At 35.4% G+C, this 13,791-nt stretch overlaps 1 protein-coding gene across 1 annotated transcript in view; it reads right to left on the reverse strand.

Moving 5' to 3' along the window:
• Window positions 1–577: 577 nt before the first annotated feature.
• COL3A1 (collagen type III alpha 1 chain) overlaps window positions 578–13,791 on the reverse strand; it is a 40,876-nt gene continuing 27,662 nt past the window's right edge. Inside the window, exons 33-51 of the mRNA XM_036254756.1 lie at window positions 13,246–13,299; window positions 13,106–13,159; window positions 12,375–12,428; window positions 11,425–11,532; window positions 10,930–10,983; window positions 10,604–10,657; window positions 10,248–10,409; window positions 10,023–10,130; window positions 8,941–9,048; window positions 8,226–8,279; window positions 8,041–8,148; window positions 7,281–7,334; window positions 6,844–6,951; window positions 6,494–6,547; window positions 6,291–6,398; window positions 5,058–5,352; window positions 3,863–4,050; window positions 3,094–3,336; window positions 578–1,696 (exon numbers count right to left, since the gene is read on the reverse strand). Of these exons, the coding sequence (XP_036110649.1) occupies window positions 1,550–1,696; window positions 3,094–3,336; window positions 3,863–4,050; window positions 5,058–5,352; window positions 6,291–6,398; window positions 6,494–6,547; window positions 6,844–6,951; window positions 7,281–7,334; window positions 8,041–8,148; window positions 8,226–8,279; window positions 8,941–9,048; window positions 10,023–10,130; window positions 10,248–10,409; window positions 10,604–10,657; window positions 10,930–10,983; window positions 11,425–11,532; window positions 12,375–12,428; window positions 13,106–13,159; window positions 13,246–13,299 (2,115 nt within the window). The 3' untranslated portion in view covers window positions 578–1,549. The remainder of the gene's footprint in view (window positions 1,697–3,093; window positions 3,337–3,862; window positions 4,051–5,057; window positions 5,353–6,290; window positions 6,399–6,493; window positions 6,548–6,843; window positions 6,952–7,280; window positions 7,335–8,040; window positions 8,149–8,225; window positions 8,280–8,940; window positions 9,049–10,022; window positions 10,131–10,247; window positions 10,410–10,603; window positions 10,658–10,929; window positions 10,984–11,424; window positions 11,533–12,374; window positions 12,429–13,105; window positions 13,160–13,245; window positions 13,300–13,791) is intronic.

Genomic DNA, 13,791 nt, shown 5'->3' on the forward strand with positions numbered 1-13,791 from the left:
GACATTTGACTGATGAAATTTTTGAAATACTGTTTTTATAAACCATATACAGTGAGCATATTTCAAACTATAAAGTTAAATGTGCAAGGCCATACTGTGCTTCTTTACAGTAACTAAAAAAATAAGAACTTGATGAAGGAGATGGGGCTGGCTGAAGACGGCAATGAGGTGGTGTGCAAAGGTGGTAGAAAAGGCCTAAACTTGCAGTTATTCTTAATGTCTGTTTTGCTGATACTACTTTCATTCTTAAAAATTAATGGCATCTTCCTACCTGATTACGTCCTCTTGGGGTCAACCTGATTTACTATGTTACTATTTCCAGGTTTTTTTACTCAGATAGTACGCCTTTGTTTTGGATATGCCTCAGGGGTTCCAGAGAATATGATCTAAATAGCTGCAATATTCCCCACTGGGCATGGTCTCTGTTCTGACCATAGGTTATATTCACTCATATTTCTGAAGATCATTGCATTATTAAGCTAGAGAGTAAGAGTTATTTTTTCAAGAAAATCACTAGAGTTCCTGAGTGTAAACATGCATTTGTTATATCTATGAAAAGTGACAAAAACCAGGGATGTTTTATTATGATATTTTATTATGGGTGTCTGTAAGAAAAAAAGATCAACAACCACATACAAGCTTACAAAGTTAAATTTCAACACAGTCCCTTTGTTATTGTGACGAATCATCCCCACAATTTGTTTTTTGTTGTTGTTGACTTTTACACGATGGAGGGACAGAGTCTGCTAAAGGGACATGCCAATAAATCTTTTTGACAGGAGACATGTACAGATGGTGTGCATTTGGTTTTTTGAATGAAAGGCAACGGTTCTGACCTATAGTTTTAAAAGTGAAAGTACATTAGCACCATAACATGTGTCTTGAAAGTCTTCCCAAATATTGGTAATCTTGGTAATTTTAGCAATGAAAAGAAAAGAGAAAAGCACCTTTAAAAGCAGTTGATGTTGAAGATTAAAGTAGTTGTGAATTTTTAAATATTTTTTAAATTCTTGCACTATATTCTACTTTTTTAAAACAAATATTTTAGGAAATAAATCAATGAAATTCCTAAGTTTTACCAATTCATAATTATACAATTGTTTTCATCTTCTAGGACTTAGAGAATTCACCTGTGTTTCTGACCAGGTTGAGGTAGTTGAAACAGGGAGGCCTTTTCAAATTTCATGTTTGACTATTTCAGAAAGAAAGGCTATGTTTTATGGTAAGCATAGTCATTGCTCTACAAATGGGCTAGGATTCAAAGAATGTAACTCAGTGTCATTGTAAGAGTGTTGAAGTTTATTTATTATAGCACCATTGAGACATTTTGAAATTGAAATGTTTAAAAAAATAGAACAAAAAGCATTTGAACTGTATTCGGTGAAACAGAAAAAAAAAATCCTTTTATGTCAAATTATACTTTTTCCAAAAATTTTGGAAATAAATAACTGGAATTTAGTTGGTCACTTGTACTGGTTGACAAGATTAGAACAAGAGGAACACATACGGACTGTGAAATTTTTGGCTGGGATTTTAGATAGAGTTTGGTTTATAAAAAGCAAACAGGGCCAATGTCCACACCAAATTCTTGATCAGGGCCACCAACATCATAGGGTGCGATATCTACAATAGGTAGTCTCACAGCCTTGCGTGTTCGATATTCAAAGACTGTTTGGCCCCATTCCCCAGTGTGTTTCTGTAAAAAAGAGCAAAAAAAAAAAAGTAAGTAATCATGATATTACAGTTACATGCATATGCTTATTAACAAAGGGGATACCTTCTAAGAAGTGCGTTATTAAGCGATTTCATTGTGTGAACATCCTAGAGTGCACTTATACAAACCTAATTGGTATATAAACCTGTCTCCTACTACACACTGAGGCTATATGGTATAGTTTACTGATTGTTCCAAGGCTACTAGCCTGTACAGCATATTATTGTACAAAACAATAGGAAGTTAAATCAAGCACAAGAGAAAACAATGTAACCAAGAGATTAGGTGAACATGAAATGTATGAGGCTGTTGCTGGTGTAACATGGCATACTGTTTTACAGCAAATCTTTTTTGAAATAGAAAGAGTACACCCCAAAATAATGATAAAAGGTAAGGTATACTAAATGCATAAACCAGTAACATAGTTGTTATTATCATTATCAAGTACTATGTACTGACTGTACATTATTGCATGTGCTATACTCTGATAGAACTGGCAGAGCAGTAGGTTTGTTTGCACCAGCACAACCACAGACATGTGAGCAATGTGTTGTGCTATGACCTTATGATGGCTACCATATCACCGGGTGATAGAAATTCTTTGGCTCCATTATAATATTATGGGAATACTGCCGTATATGCAGTTGGTTGTTGACCCACACATGTCATTATGTGGCATGACTGTGCTTAGACACTTGCTGTGATGGATCAAGTTTTAAAATAACAAAATTGCTCAAAGGGAGTTGCCAACTTGCCATGTTATCTTCCATACACATGAGTTCTGCTCCGCTTCACACCTATATTCTCTCAGTTGATAACCCATATTGTTTACAAAAAGCCTTATAGGTCTTCAAGGAAATCCAGCACGGAGATTGCTGTAAGCCAGTTCATTCTCAGAAGCTCAGTTCTGATCATTGCTAAAAGCTCATTTACTAAGAAATGAAAGATCTTTCACAATAAAATTTGCTAATATTAGAAGTAAATTCTCCCTCTGTTCATAAAAGATAATAACAAAGAATAGATTTAAAGTGAATCTTTCAAATTAAAAAGAAAGCAGAGATTTTAGATTGTGTTCATATGATGGCTGTTATGCAAAATGTATAATGACCATCCATATAATTATCTGATAAAGTTTATATTATTGATTTAAGTTTCAATTGCTTTCATTTTCACTGCTTTTTACCTGGTGGTTGAGAAAATATTCATTTTTTTTGTGGCATTTAACATTTCCTGCAATGAATCAGTATATTCTACATAACTCACACCAAATGCCTTCATTTGATCACCCTCATTAATTTTATGTCTGTTCTAAATAGTGTGATTAAAGTAGAAATGCTGAGCTCATTGTGATCCATGCTTATAAAAGTATTGTTACTTACAGTGCAACCATCCTCCAGAACTGTGTATGTGAATTTACTATTTCCTTCAGCCTTGAATTCACCTTCATTTGACCCCATCAGCCTCAGGGCTTTCTTTACATTCCCACTGGCATGATCCATGTATGCAATGCTATTCTTGCAGTGGTACGTGATGTTCTGGGAGGCCCGGCTGGAGAGAAGTCGGAGGAATGCCAACTGGACATCAAGGACATCTTCAGGAAGTTCAGGATTGCCATAGCTAAACTGTATCAGAGAATAAATAAAACTGATCAGGCATTTTAGTTGCAACTATATGCAAGGGATTCATGCAGTATAGCTTGGTCATTGTAATATAAGTTGTTCATATATTAGGAATATATTATATATAAATTTTTATTAAAGTATAGTTAACATACCATATTATATTAGTTTCAGATGTATAACACAGTGATTCTACATCTATATACCTTACAATGTGATTACCAAGATAAATCTATTAACCATCTGTCACTGTATGAACATGTATTTATTGTATGTATAACAAAATGTTAGAGTAGAAAAGGTCTTGAGAATTTTTTAAAAAGGTAATTGCATACTTCATTTTAGCTTAGTTCTTAAGAGTCAAATGATAAAAGTTTTAAAAGTAGTCATCTGAATATGTAAATCATTTGAGCTCTTCTATTTATTATAAGCTAACTTTGCTTTGCAATAAACAACTAGCAGGAATCAAGAAAGTCAGGTAGATAAGGATGATTTCATTAAAAAAAAACATTGGTTTAGTCTTTCTTACCTGAAAACCACCATCCATGGTTTCTCCAAACCAAACATGTTTCTTCTCAGCACTGGAATCTATCCACCAGTTTTTACGTGGAATACTCAAAGGACTAGCATTTATGCATGTTTCCCCAGTTTCCATATTGCAAAATACTTTAATAGCATCCAACTTGCAACCTTGGTTAGGATCAACCCAATATTCTCCTAAATAGTCACAAAAAAGGACAGTGGAAATTGGTTATAGACTCTAGTAATGAAATTTGGACCAGAATGATTTTTTTTTGTTTGCCTGATAAGATATTCATGTTGACTGCTAATGCATTTGTATTTTATGTATTCATAGTTTACAGCATAGCATAACAAAGAAACTTTTAGACTGAAGTTATTGAAGTAAAATAGTTAGCTATAACATTAGAAGCTACTGAAGTAAAAAATAGCATCTTGATATTGAACAATGAAGACATATTAAGCCAAGACCTTTTCATTAGTGTGTTATATTTACTGAAATCTCTCTTTTAAAAAGATGACTACCTATTTAATGTGGTTTTGCTTAATGAAAGCTCTTTGATCTATATTTATGCCAATAAGTCTAAACTTACAGTTCTATGGTTGATGACTCTCCTATGTTTTAAGTAATTTCCATAAATGACTCCAAGGTAATGCTCCATGTCAAGATAGTTAAGAGCCCCAAATAATCTTGCCTTTCAGAAAGAATTAACCCAATATACACAAAATCTTACACTATTATAATATTAACTTCCATATTATATTCTGGAATTTTTATTTAATTTTTAAAAATTATTAATTTGATTTATTACACAATTTAAATTGCATTATTTCAATAATTAAATTGCAAACTTTGTCTACATGAAATTAAATATATTTGATCCTGACAACACAATGATAAACGTTGCTTTATTGCTCAAATGCATTTGTGATAATATGCAGAAACTATGATTTGCATTAAAATTTCTACAAAGCTGTCTTTAAACTGTCCTATATTTGGAATATTTTGAAGTTTTCATGTTACATTTTGAGTACACCCGCAAAGTTCATGTTTTCTTCTCACAGTGTCAAGTAGCTTCTATTCAACTAACATTCTTTAAGGACTATTTCTGCTATAAAATATTTTCTATTCACAGTAAAATTGTCCTCTTCCCTAACTGCTCTGTAGTCTTATTGCCACCAGTCTGAAAGATTCCCCAACATACCACTCTTGAGTTCAGGATGGCAGAATTTCAGATCTCGACAGTTCCGAGCAGGGTTTTTACGAGAACCATCAGGACTAATGAGGTTTTCTACTTGTCCACTGACTGATTTTAGTGAAGTCATAATCTCTTCAGTGTTGATTTTGAAATCCATTGGTTCATCTCCATAATATGGGGCAAAACCACCAGCTTTTTCACCTCCAGCACCAGAGATGGCAACAGCCCCACCACCACAGCATGGACCAGGGGCACCAGGAGGTCCAGGAGGGCCTGGTTGTCCTGGGTGGCCTGGGGAGCCCTGGGAAGGACAAGAACATTCATTATTGAGTTGTACTTGTTTGGTCTCCACGGAAAGAATATGTTGCTAGCCCAAGAAAATGTGTTAAAGACAATTAATACCTTGTGATCATAATTACTTGAATAAAGTATTATTTGAGTTGTCTTATAATCAAATGATAAATTTATAATAACTACAATTTATTATCATGAAATTTATTGTTTCACTGTGTAACAATCAGTGGTGTTGGAGCACATGTTTTACTCCATCGTGCTACCTTCTGTATAAATGATATAAGCAACTCTAATCTGATATGACATCTCCTGTGTCATGTCATCATTAGAATGCTGGTTCCAGAGTTGTCAACTCGGTGTCTTTGGGCTGATCGCGCAGTTGTCTTTTAATTGCCACATGTGTAACTTGTGAGAGTAATAATTTTTATTCCACTTACCCCAAAGGTATAGGATAGACAGTTATTAGGAATGAAGGTATTAGTAGCAAAACAGAAATCATGGAAGCTATTTGAAAAGCAGAATGTATTAAACACAGAGGTAAGCAAAAGTAGGTTTACAGTTGTGAGTACATGAAACACAGAGTCAAAACTATTGTTAAAATCATAACCTGCATGCCTTTTTCCATACAAACATCTGTAAACTTAATTTTGTCCACCCCAGTATTTGCAAATCATTATGTTTATCATAGTTGTGAGACCCTAGTGTGAGAACAACACTGGCAGAGTCTATTTGGTTAAATACGCCTGAGTTTTTATTTTGATACAACAGTTATCTGATCAAACTATAAAAAGGGTTTTTCTCTCCTTGTTGTTGTAGTGTGGTGGAGAAAGTCTTAATGTGGTAGAGAAAGTCTTAAATTGTTAATTTTCTAAGTCACGTTGGGTGGTTGCATTATGTTGACTACCTCGGTTTCAGAATATTGCAAGGTTGCAAGTGATGTTTTACCTCAGATCCTCTTTCACCTCTGTTTCCTCGAGGCCCTGGTGGTCCAATGGGTCCTGGGTGTCCACTGGTTCCATCTTTGCCAGGGGGTCCACTAGGTCCAACAGGTCCCTAAAACATTATCATGATGTCACAATGCTAGAATATCTTCTTTCGGTGCAAGCAGTGAAAAAATGGACCCTCCAATATCTTTCTGTGATACTTACTCTGGGGCCTGCAGGTCCTGGACTACCAATTGCCCCTTGGTGACCAGCAGGACCCTGAAAAGAATGGAAGGGTGAATATGTGTGAAGACTTTAAAAAGGTTAGGAAACTGTACATTCCAGATCAGATCAAGAAACATGGGGATTGCGATTAAATATAATTTCCTTTCCCTTTAATCTCCCCATTGTCTCATGCCAGCCACCATTTCGAGTAAGTCCTCAAATTCATTTCTCATCTTTTTTAGCATATACTTTTACAAATGAACATTTTCTACTATCGGTGTAAAAAATTTGCCTATATCATAAGTTAAAATGCATTGAAGGGGATTTTCTAACAGAAGGGATGCACTTACTGGAGAGCCTGGGGCACCTGGGCTACCAGGGAATCCTCGATGTCCTTTGATGCCATTAGAACCACGTTCACCTGTTTCACCTTTGTCACCACGTGGGCCTTGGGGACCCTTTACAAAAACACATTTCAAATTAAGGTTATATCCACACATATTCATTGAAAAGCAAAATAGAATTTATACCATTTAAGTCCATTATCTGATATCCCACCAAAGACTGACTGGGTTTTGGCCTAATAATTGCATGAAACTCTAATAATTGATGTGTATGTCCTTGGCCCCAAGGAACTTTTGGGTCCTGCATTGCTTTCTATATAATTGAAGGAAAGTTTAAATTGTTACATAGTTATGTATTTTGTCATTCCCTTTTCCCAAAATATACCAGAAAATAGAATATTTCCTACACTGAAGAATGAGTTAAAAAAAGAAAAATGACTTACAGCAGGGCCTCGAACACCAGCAGGACCTGGGGCACCAGTAGGGCCAGCAGGGCCCTAATAGAAAAATAAACAAACACACAAGGAATTGTTCATTTATTGATATAGTTTTGTTTGATTTAAAAGTTAATAATTTCACTGTGAGGGAATAATAGTATGCCTACTATTTTCGAAAGTTAGTATCATTTTCTCCTTCAATGTCCTTTCCCTGTTTATCTTTTTAAAAAATATGTTTTTATTGATTTTTAGAGAGAAAGGAAGGGAGAGGGAGAGAGAGATAGAAAAACGATCAGAGAGGAACATAGGTTGGCTGCCTCTTGCTCCCCCACTACTTGGAATAGAGCCCAAAACCCATGCATGTGCTCTGACTGGGAATTGAACCATCGACCTCTTGGGACGTGGGATGACACTAAATTACCGAGACATACTAGCTGGGCTCTTTGTTTATATTTTTTACCAGGAGGTCTAAACAGACAAGCTGAGAAACAGTAATTAATTCAGCCTTACATTTACCTGGTAAATATTCGCTTGGTCTGATTAATACCATTTTGAATTTTAATAATGAATTCTTCATTGACTACTGCCAGAAACTCCTCATATAGCTTTAACACTTCAGTAGCTTATGGAATGACTAGCATAAAAACTGTAGAACAGTAATAGTAGATCTTTTGGTTGTCAGATGTGACATTCTATCTCCCACCTACTAATCTCTTCATTGGGTAAAACAGACAAGTAAAGAAATATGGTGCTTATTGGAACTCACAGTTTCTCCTCTATCACCACTCTTTCCCGCTGGACCAACAGGACCAGGTGGACCTGGATGTCCAGGAGAACCCGGGGCACCAGGAGAGCCATTTTCACCACGATCACCCTGTGGGACCCAAAATAAATATGATCAGCTGCTATTGTTTGAATTCCATAAGCCTATCGTATATGTGTTTGTTATACCTTGGTACCAGGAGTTCCATCACGGCCTGGCAGACCATCTGATCCAGGGTTTCCCTGATTAAAGAAAAACAAAAAAAAAGGAGAAATAAAATCAATCTCTTTGGAACCATTCAAATACAATTTAAGCCACGCTTTCTCAATGGGAACAATATCACCCTAAAGATGATAAGAACTGGTTCTTGGGAGTAGAAATTTGTAGATATTACAATGGGTGTGGCCCTTCACAGTGTGACAAGCCCAAAGGCAGTATATCTGTGGTATTAAAATTTCATGGGATGAGACAGGGAGAAAAGGTTAAGGAAAAAATGTCTAGTAAGAATCCTTTACAGAGAGATAATAAATACAAATGTGACAAACAGTAACTTAAACTGCTAATAGAAATCTAAAATTTAAGGAAAGACTAATCACAGATAATATATAGTGCATTTTTACCCATTTAGGGGGTCTCTCCACCCCAAACTTGCTTTTTTTGTTTAGCTAGAGATCATATTCTTTTCCATGAATGATCATTCATTGAGAAAATATTAATGAACATGTACATTTAAGGCTATTCTAAGTTGTAATGAAAAAAATATCTGTTATTAAAAAACATAGAAGAAATTTGGCATGTTGCAATATTTACACTCTTAACCATTAAGGCCAATTTGACCTTTGCTTATAGAAGTTGCCAAATACTACCTGGCTGATTGGATATTACCTAAGAGCTAATACTTACATCTCTTCCAGGTTCACCAGCTGTACCAGCCAAACCAGGAAGACCTTGGGGTCCAGGAGGACCACGTTCTCCATTAAGACCACTAGGTCCTGGTTTCCCTGCTTCACCCTGTGTAAAAAATAAAATAAATTTTTTAATCTTAAGAAAGAAATTAATATAATGTTATCAGATGTCTTTATTTCCTGGGGGGTGGGTACTTTTTTCAATCAATTTTTATTGAATTTGTTCCTAAAACTGTCTTTACCATAAGGTAAAAGCTTTGGAGAAACAAACTTTTTCTGTTTTCTAACTTTTCCAGTGATCCTGGATACAGAAGGGTTGAGTAATTATACTGGTTATCGTATTCAGAATAAATTCTAATTTGAGATGTATAAAAGACATGGCTATTATCAGAAAAAATAATGATGAGCCATCATGAAACTATAGGCTTATGGTGACCATTACAATTAAGTGACATTGAACATTTGGCTCTACCTAAGTAGTCTACTCTTACTAGATTTGTTCACATAAATTGAATACATTCAAATTTTATATTGTATCTTTACTACAATATTATATAACATTTAAGTTTAAAGAGATGCTCGAAGTATCAAAATATGAGCCTTAATTAAACAAAATTTTATCTCCCCATTTGCTAAATAAATATTTAAGATACTAATCAATAGGACATGAAAGTAATATCAGTGAAAGAAAATCAGGATTACAAAATGAATTGTGTTGATGAATAACTGCTATCAATGAAAGCATTTCAGAGGTCTATAAACTGACATTATTTCCCCCTTTGAGACCTACAGTCAACAAACTGAAGAATGCTCAGAAATTTCCCAACAGAAACATTTGAGATGGTAAGATATTTTTCTGATATCAGTTTATTTGTGCTTATGTTCAAGGCTGGTCTATGATGTGCACTGATTTTGTGCTCTGTAGCCTTTTAACAACATTCATGCTTCCTGAAAATGAGAAAATATCAAGAATTTTCATTGATTGCAGAAAAACTTGTTCATTATGTACTTGCTATGGCTAAGCGATCTCCCAAGGCTACCAAAAGAATAAGATCAGTGTAAAAATACAGCTATACTCACCTTAATGCCTTGTGGGCCAGGACTTCCTCTAGCACCTGGCATGCCTGGTGGTCCTGCCAGACCCCGCGCCCCAGTAATCCCTGCAATTCCGAGTGGGCCTGGAATTCCCTGTGTGACAGATAATGAAACCTCAGTTCTTCTTCATGTGAGGATGTTTTCCTCTATTAAATTCATGATTTAAAATAAAATGGTACTGTCAATTATTAGAGCAACGAATCTACTCACCGGAGGGCCCTGAGCACCAGGTGATCCCTTCTCACCCGGTGGGCCAGCATCACCTTTTGGTCCTGAAATCCCAGGGCTGCCAGGAGTTCCACTGTTACCAGGTGGGCCTGGGGGTCCATCCTTGCCTGGAGCACCACTGGCGCCTGGGGGACCTGGGTTACCCTAGGAAAAAATGTTTGAAATTTCAGTATTTCATAATAAAAAAATTTAAATATTTCTCTCCTCTTTTACCTGCATTCAAATAACTTTATATAGGATTGAATACAAAAAATGTAGCAGTGGGTGGTTTCTCATGGCATGCATATATGAATTCTCTTTATGGAATGTGGTGAAAAAGCTATTGACAAAGTACTTACATTACTACCGGGGGGACCAGGAAGACCGCGACCACCAGGGAAGCCAGCAGCACCCTATGAAATGATGATGTATTTTTGAATTTCAAAAGTTAAGTAGAAAAAATAATTAACCACTACACAAAAATATAAGTACAAAAAATGTGCTAGGGTCTACTTCTACTTGGGGTCACTTACTGTTTATTTTTCCTCTTGGCATTTACATATAACTCATAGATGAGTAAATGATTATAATGTTTATACTCTATGTAGGGAACTAATGCTATGTTTTTATACAGATTGATATTAATTAATGCTTTTCAATGATAGTTAAGAGGATCAGTACTCACAGGACCGCCAGGACTGCCACGTTCACCTTTGGCACCTTGGGGACCAGGGGGACCCTACATGTAATGAAGGTGAAAATGATTTATAAGAATAGCATCAAAATAAAATTTTTAGTAAAGCCTTAGGCCTTTGAAAAACAGTAACTCTATTTATTGTGATAATAATTTTGTAAGATACACATATATCATATTATTCTGTTGTGTATCTTAAACTTATACAATGTTATATGTCAATTATATCTCAATAAAACTAGATTAAAACCCTGCAATAGAAGTGAGAACCTCTACCAAAATAACCCCCCAGAAAACAAAAAAGAGTAACTCTATGAAGAATTGATGGATATATTTAGACTGTTGGAACTATGCTTCAAACTCAGAACTATATTCCTATGTAGACTGTACTTGTCACCATGAGAAGGTCTCCCAGTATGACACCTTAAGTTATCTGTAAACTAAGGGCTTTCCGTCAGAAGATTTAGGGAAAGAGAGGACACTTACAGCAGGCCCAGAACCTCCGGGGGGTCCTGCGAGCCCAGGGGGACCTCCTTCACCTCTCTCACCAGGAGCGCCTCTTTCTCCTTTACCACCGGGCTCACCATTCTGTCCCTACATTCAGAAAAACAGCCTGTGAGCTGACATCTTTCCCAATACATCTGGTTTATCATTACTTATATTCAGAAAATATAATTATTCTGGGGGAGAGATGTTGAAATAAAATCAGAAAAGAAGGCTCTTAGAAAACATGGCAAAACAAAGTCAATCAAAATGTTTTCCTGACAAAAGAATATTATCTAGAAAATATTAAGATGTACATTATTTGTCATAAAGGAGAAAGTCTCTCTGAGGATTGTGAGCTTGCAAGTGAACACCAGTAATATCATTAGAGAAGGGTGAGGTTTAGAGCTAATTTGAAATAGTGTGATCCTATAATGAAAGAACTTTTAAAATTTCAGAGTACTCTTCCATGTAGGGTATTATGTTAGCCTCATTAACCTGGTATAACAGCAGGCAAATATGTTTAGCTCCATCTTTGAAAGAATAAGAAGACATAAAGTAAAAAAGGGGGGAGGAGCTTAAATAACCCAATAGGGAATCAGTGGCTGGAGGCAGGACTTTATCAGGCTTAACTTATTCTTCTGCCATTTTTCAGCAAGGTAATGATTCTAGGCTATGTAATATATATGTGTTATTTTTTTTTCAATTAACAGTTTACATTCAATATTATTTGGTATTAGTTTCAGGTGTACAGCATAGTGGTTAGACAATCATATACTTTACAAAGTGTTCCCCCCGATATTTCAAGTACCCACCTGGCACCGTACATAGTTGTTAAAATATTATTGACTATATTCCCTATGCTGTACTTTACATTCCCGGAACTATTTTGTGACTATCAATTTGTAGTTCTTAATCCCTTCACCTTTTTTTCACCTGATGTTCATACTTACTGGAGCACCAGGGAAGCCAGCAGGTCCTGGAGGCCCATTTTCACCTCTCTCACCCTGGAGGGAAAAATATTCTTGTTAGTCACAGGGAAGGCGTCTTCCTACAGGGACCACACATCATTCTCTGTATCATCTTATATTTCCTTTAAGAAGAAAGTGTGCAAAGGTATCTAACATAGTTTACCACCTGAAGACGTTTTAATTTCTGAACAAAATTAGTCATAAACAACACCAAAACCATTGATTCCTTCTGCCTCTGACTATTATATCTGCAAGAATAATTACTTGAGAACTCAGATGTATTGAACACATTTAATCGTATAACTTGTAAATAATGTAAGAATTTTAAAATATAAGTGGTTGAGAAATCAATGAATCAATCAATAATTAATTTAAAACATTTACTATATATCTCTGCTGAGTCACAAACCCCAAAGATAGAGAACTTTAGATCTAGAAGGAGCCTCAGGCAAAGATTCTATAGGTTTGGGAAATACTCATTTACCAAGGCATATTACGTGCAATTTTTATATTTTCCCCAAATTATTTGGTACAGAAGACATGATTAGAACTGTCTCTTGTGAATTTTAGATTGGAGAACTTTAATTTTTCTTTCATGTTGTATGACTTCTAAAGACAGTATCCCACCATTGAGACTGGGGACTTCCAGGTAGACTTGCTAAATATACGTAGTTGCTGCCTGTGTGGGGTTAACAAATGTTTTTAACACTTACAGGGCCACCACGAGGACCAGCTATACCCGGAGGTCCAGGGGCACCACCTTCACCCTTTAAAAAGAGAAAAGCAATATTCCCATCATCCAAAAGACCAAAGAGATTTCACTGGTTTGTGTCTAAATAGTGTTAAGTGTTACCTTATCTCCAGGCTGACCAGCTGGGCCTGGAGGACCAATGGGACCAGCAGGGCCCTAAAGAAAATAGAAATATATTTTTTAATTTTGAAGATAAAAAGTATAATTTTTCCTATTAATCAAACAGAAAGTATATAAACATATTATTCAGTTAATAAACTAAATAACATTATTTCTTTTGTAGCTTGAATGATATTCTTTTCAGTGTGTAAATACTTCAGACTTAGTAAATGTAAGATTCCATGGAATGACTAAATGACTACAAGATTCAGTAGAAATGTATTGATTCCTTTTTCTTTCTGTTGCAGAAGGTAAATAAGATGTGATATAAGATCTTACAGTAGTAACTTAAAAATTAAAATACATTGCCTTATTCAACTGCTTAATAATTCAAAATGTGTCATTTTACTATTCAAAGTGTCATTACACACAAAGTTTTGAAATTGATATTTTTAAATGTTAAAGTTTTACTTATTTACATAAATAAAATATTAGGTGGTGGTTGTTTTTTAAGGAGATAATGGCTTACCCACCTAGACTGTCAAGTAT

Source organism: Molossus molossus, unplaced genomic scaffold, assembly GCF_014108415.1.
Source record: "Molossus molossus isolate mMolMol1 unplaced genomic scaffold, mMolMol1.p scaffold_m16_p_11, whole genome shotgun sequence".
NCBI lineage: Eukaryota > Metazoa > Chordata > Mammalia > Chiroptera > Molossidae > Molossus > Molossus molossus.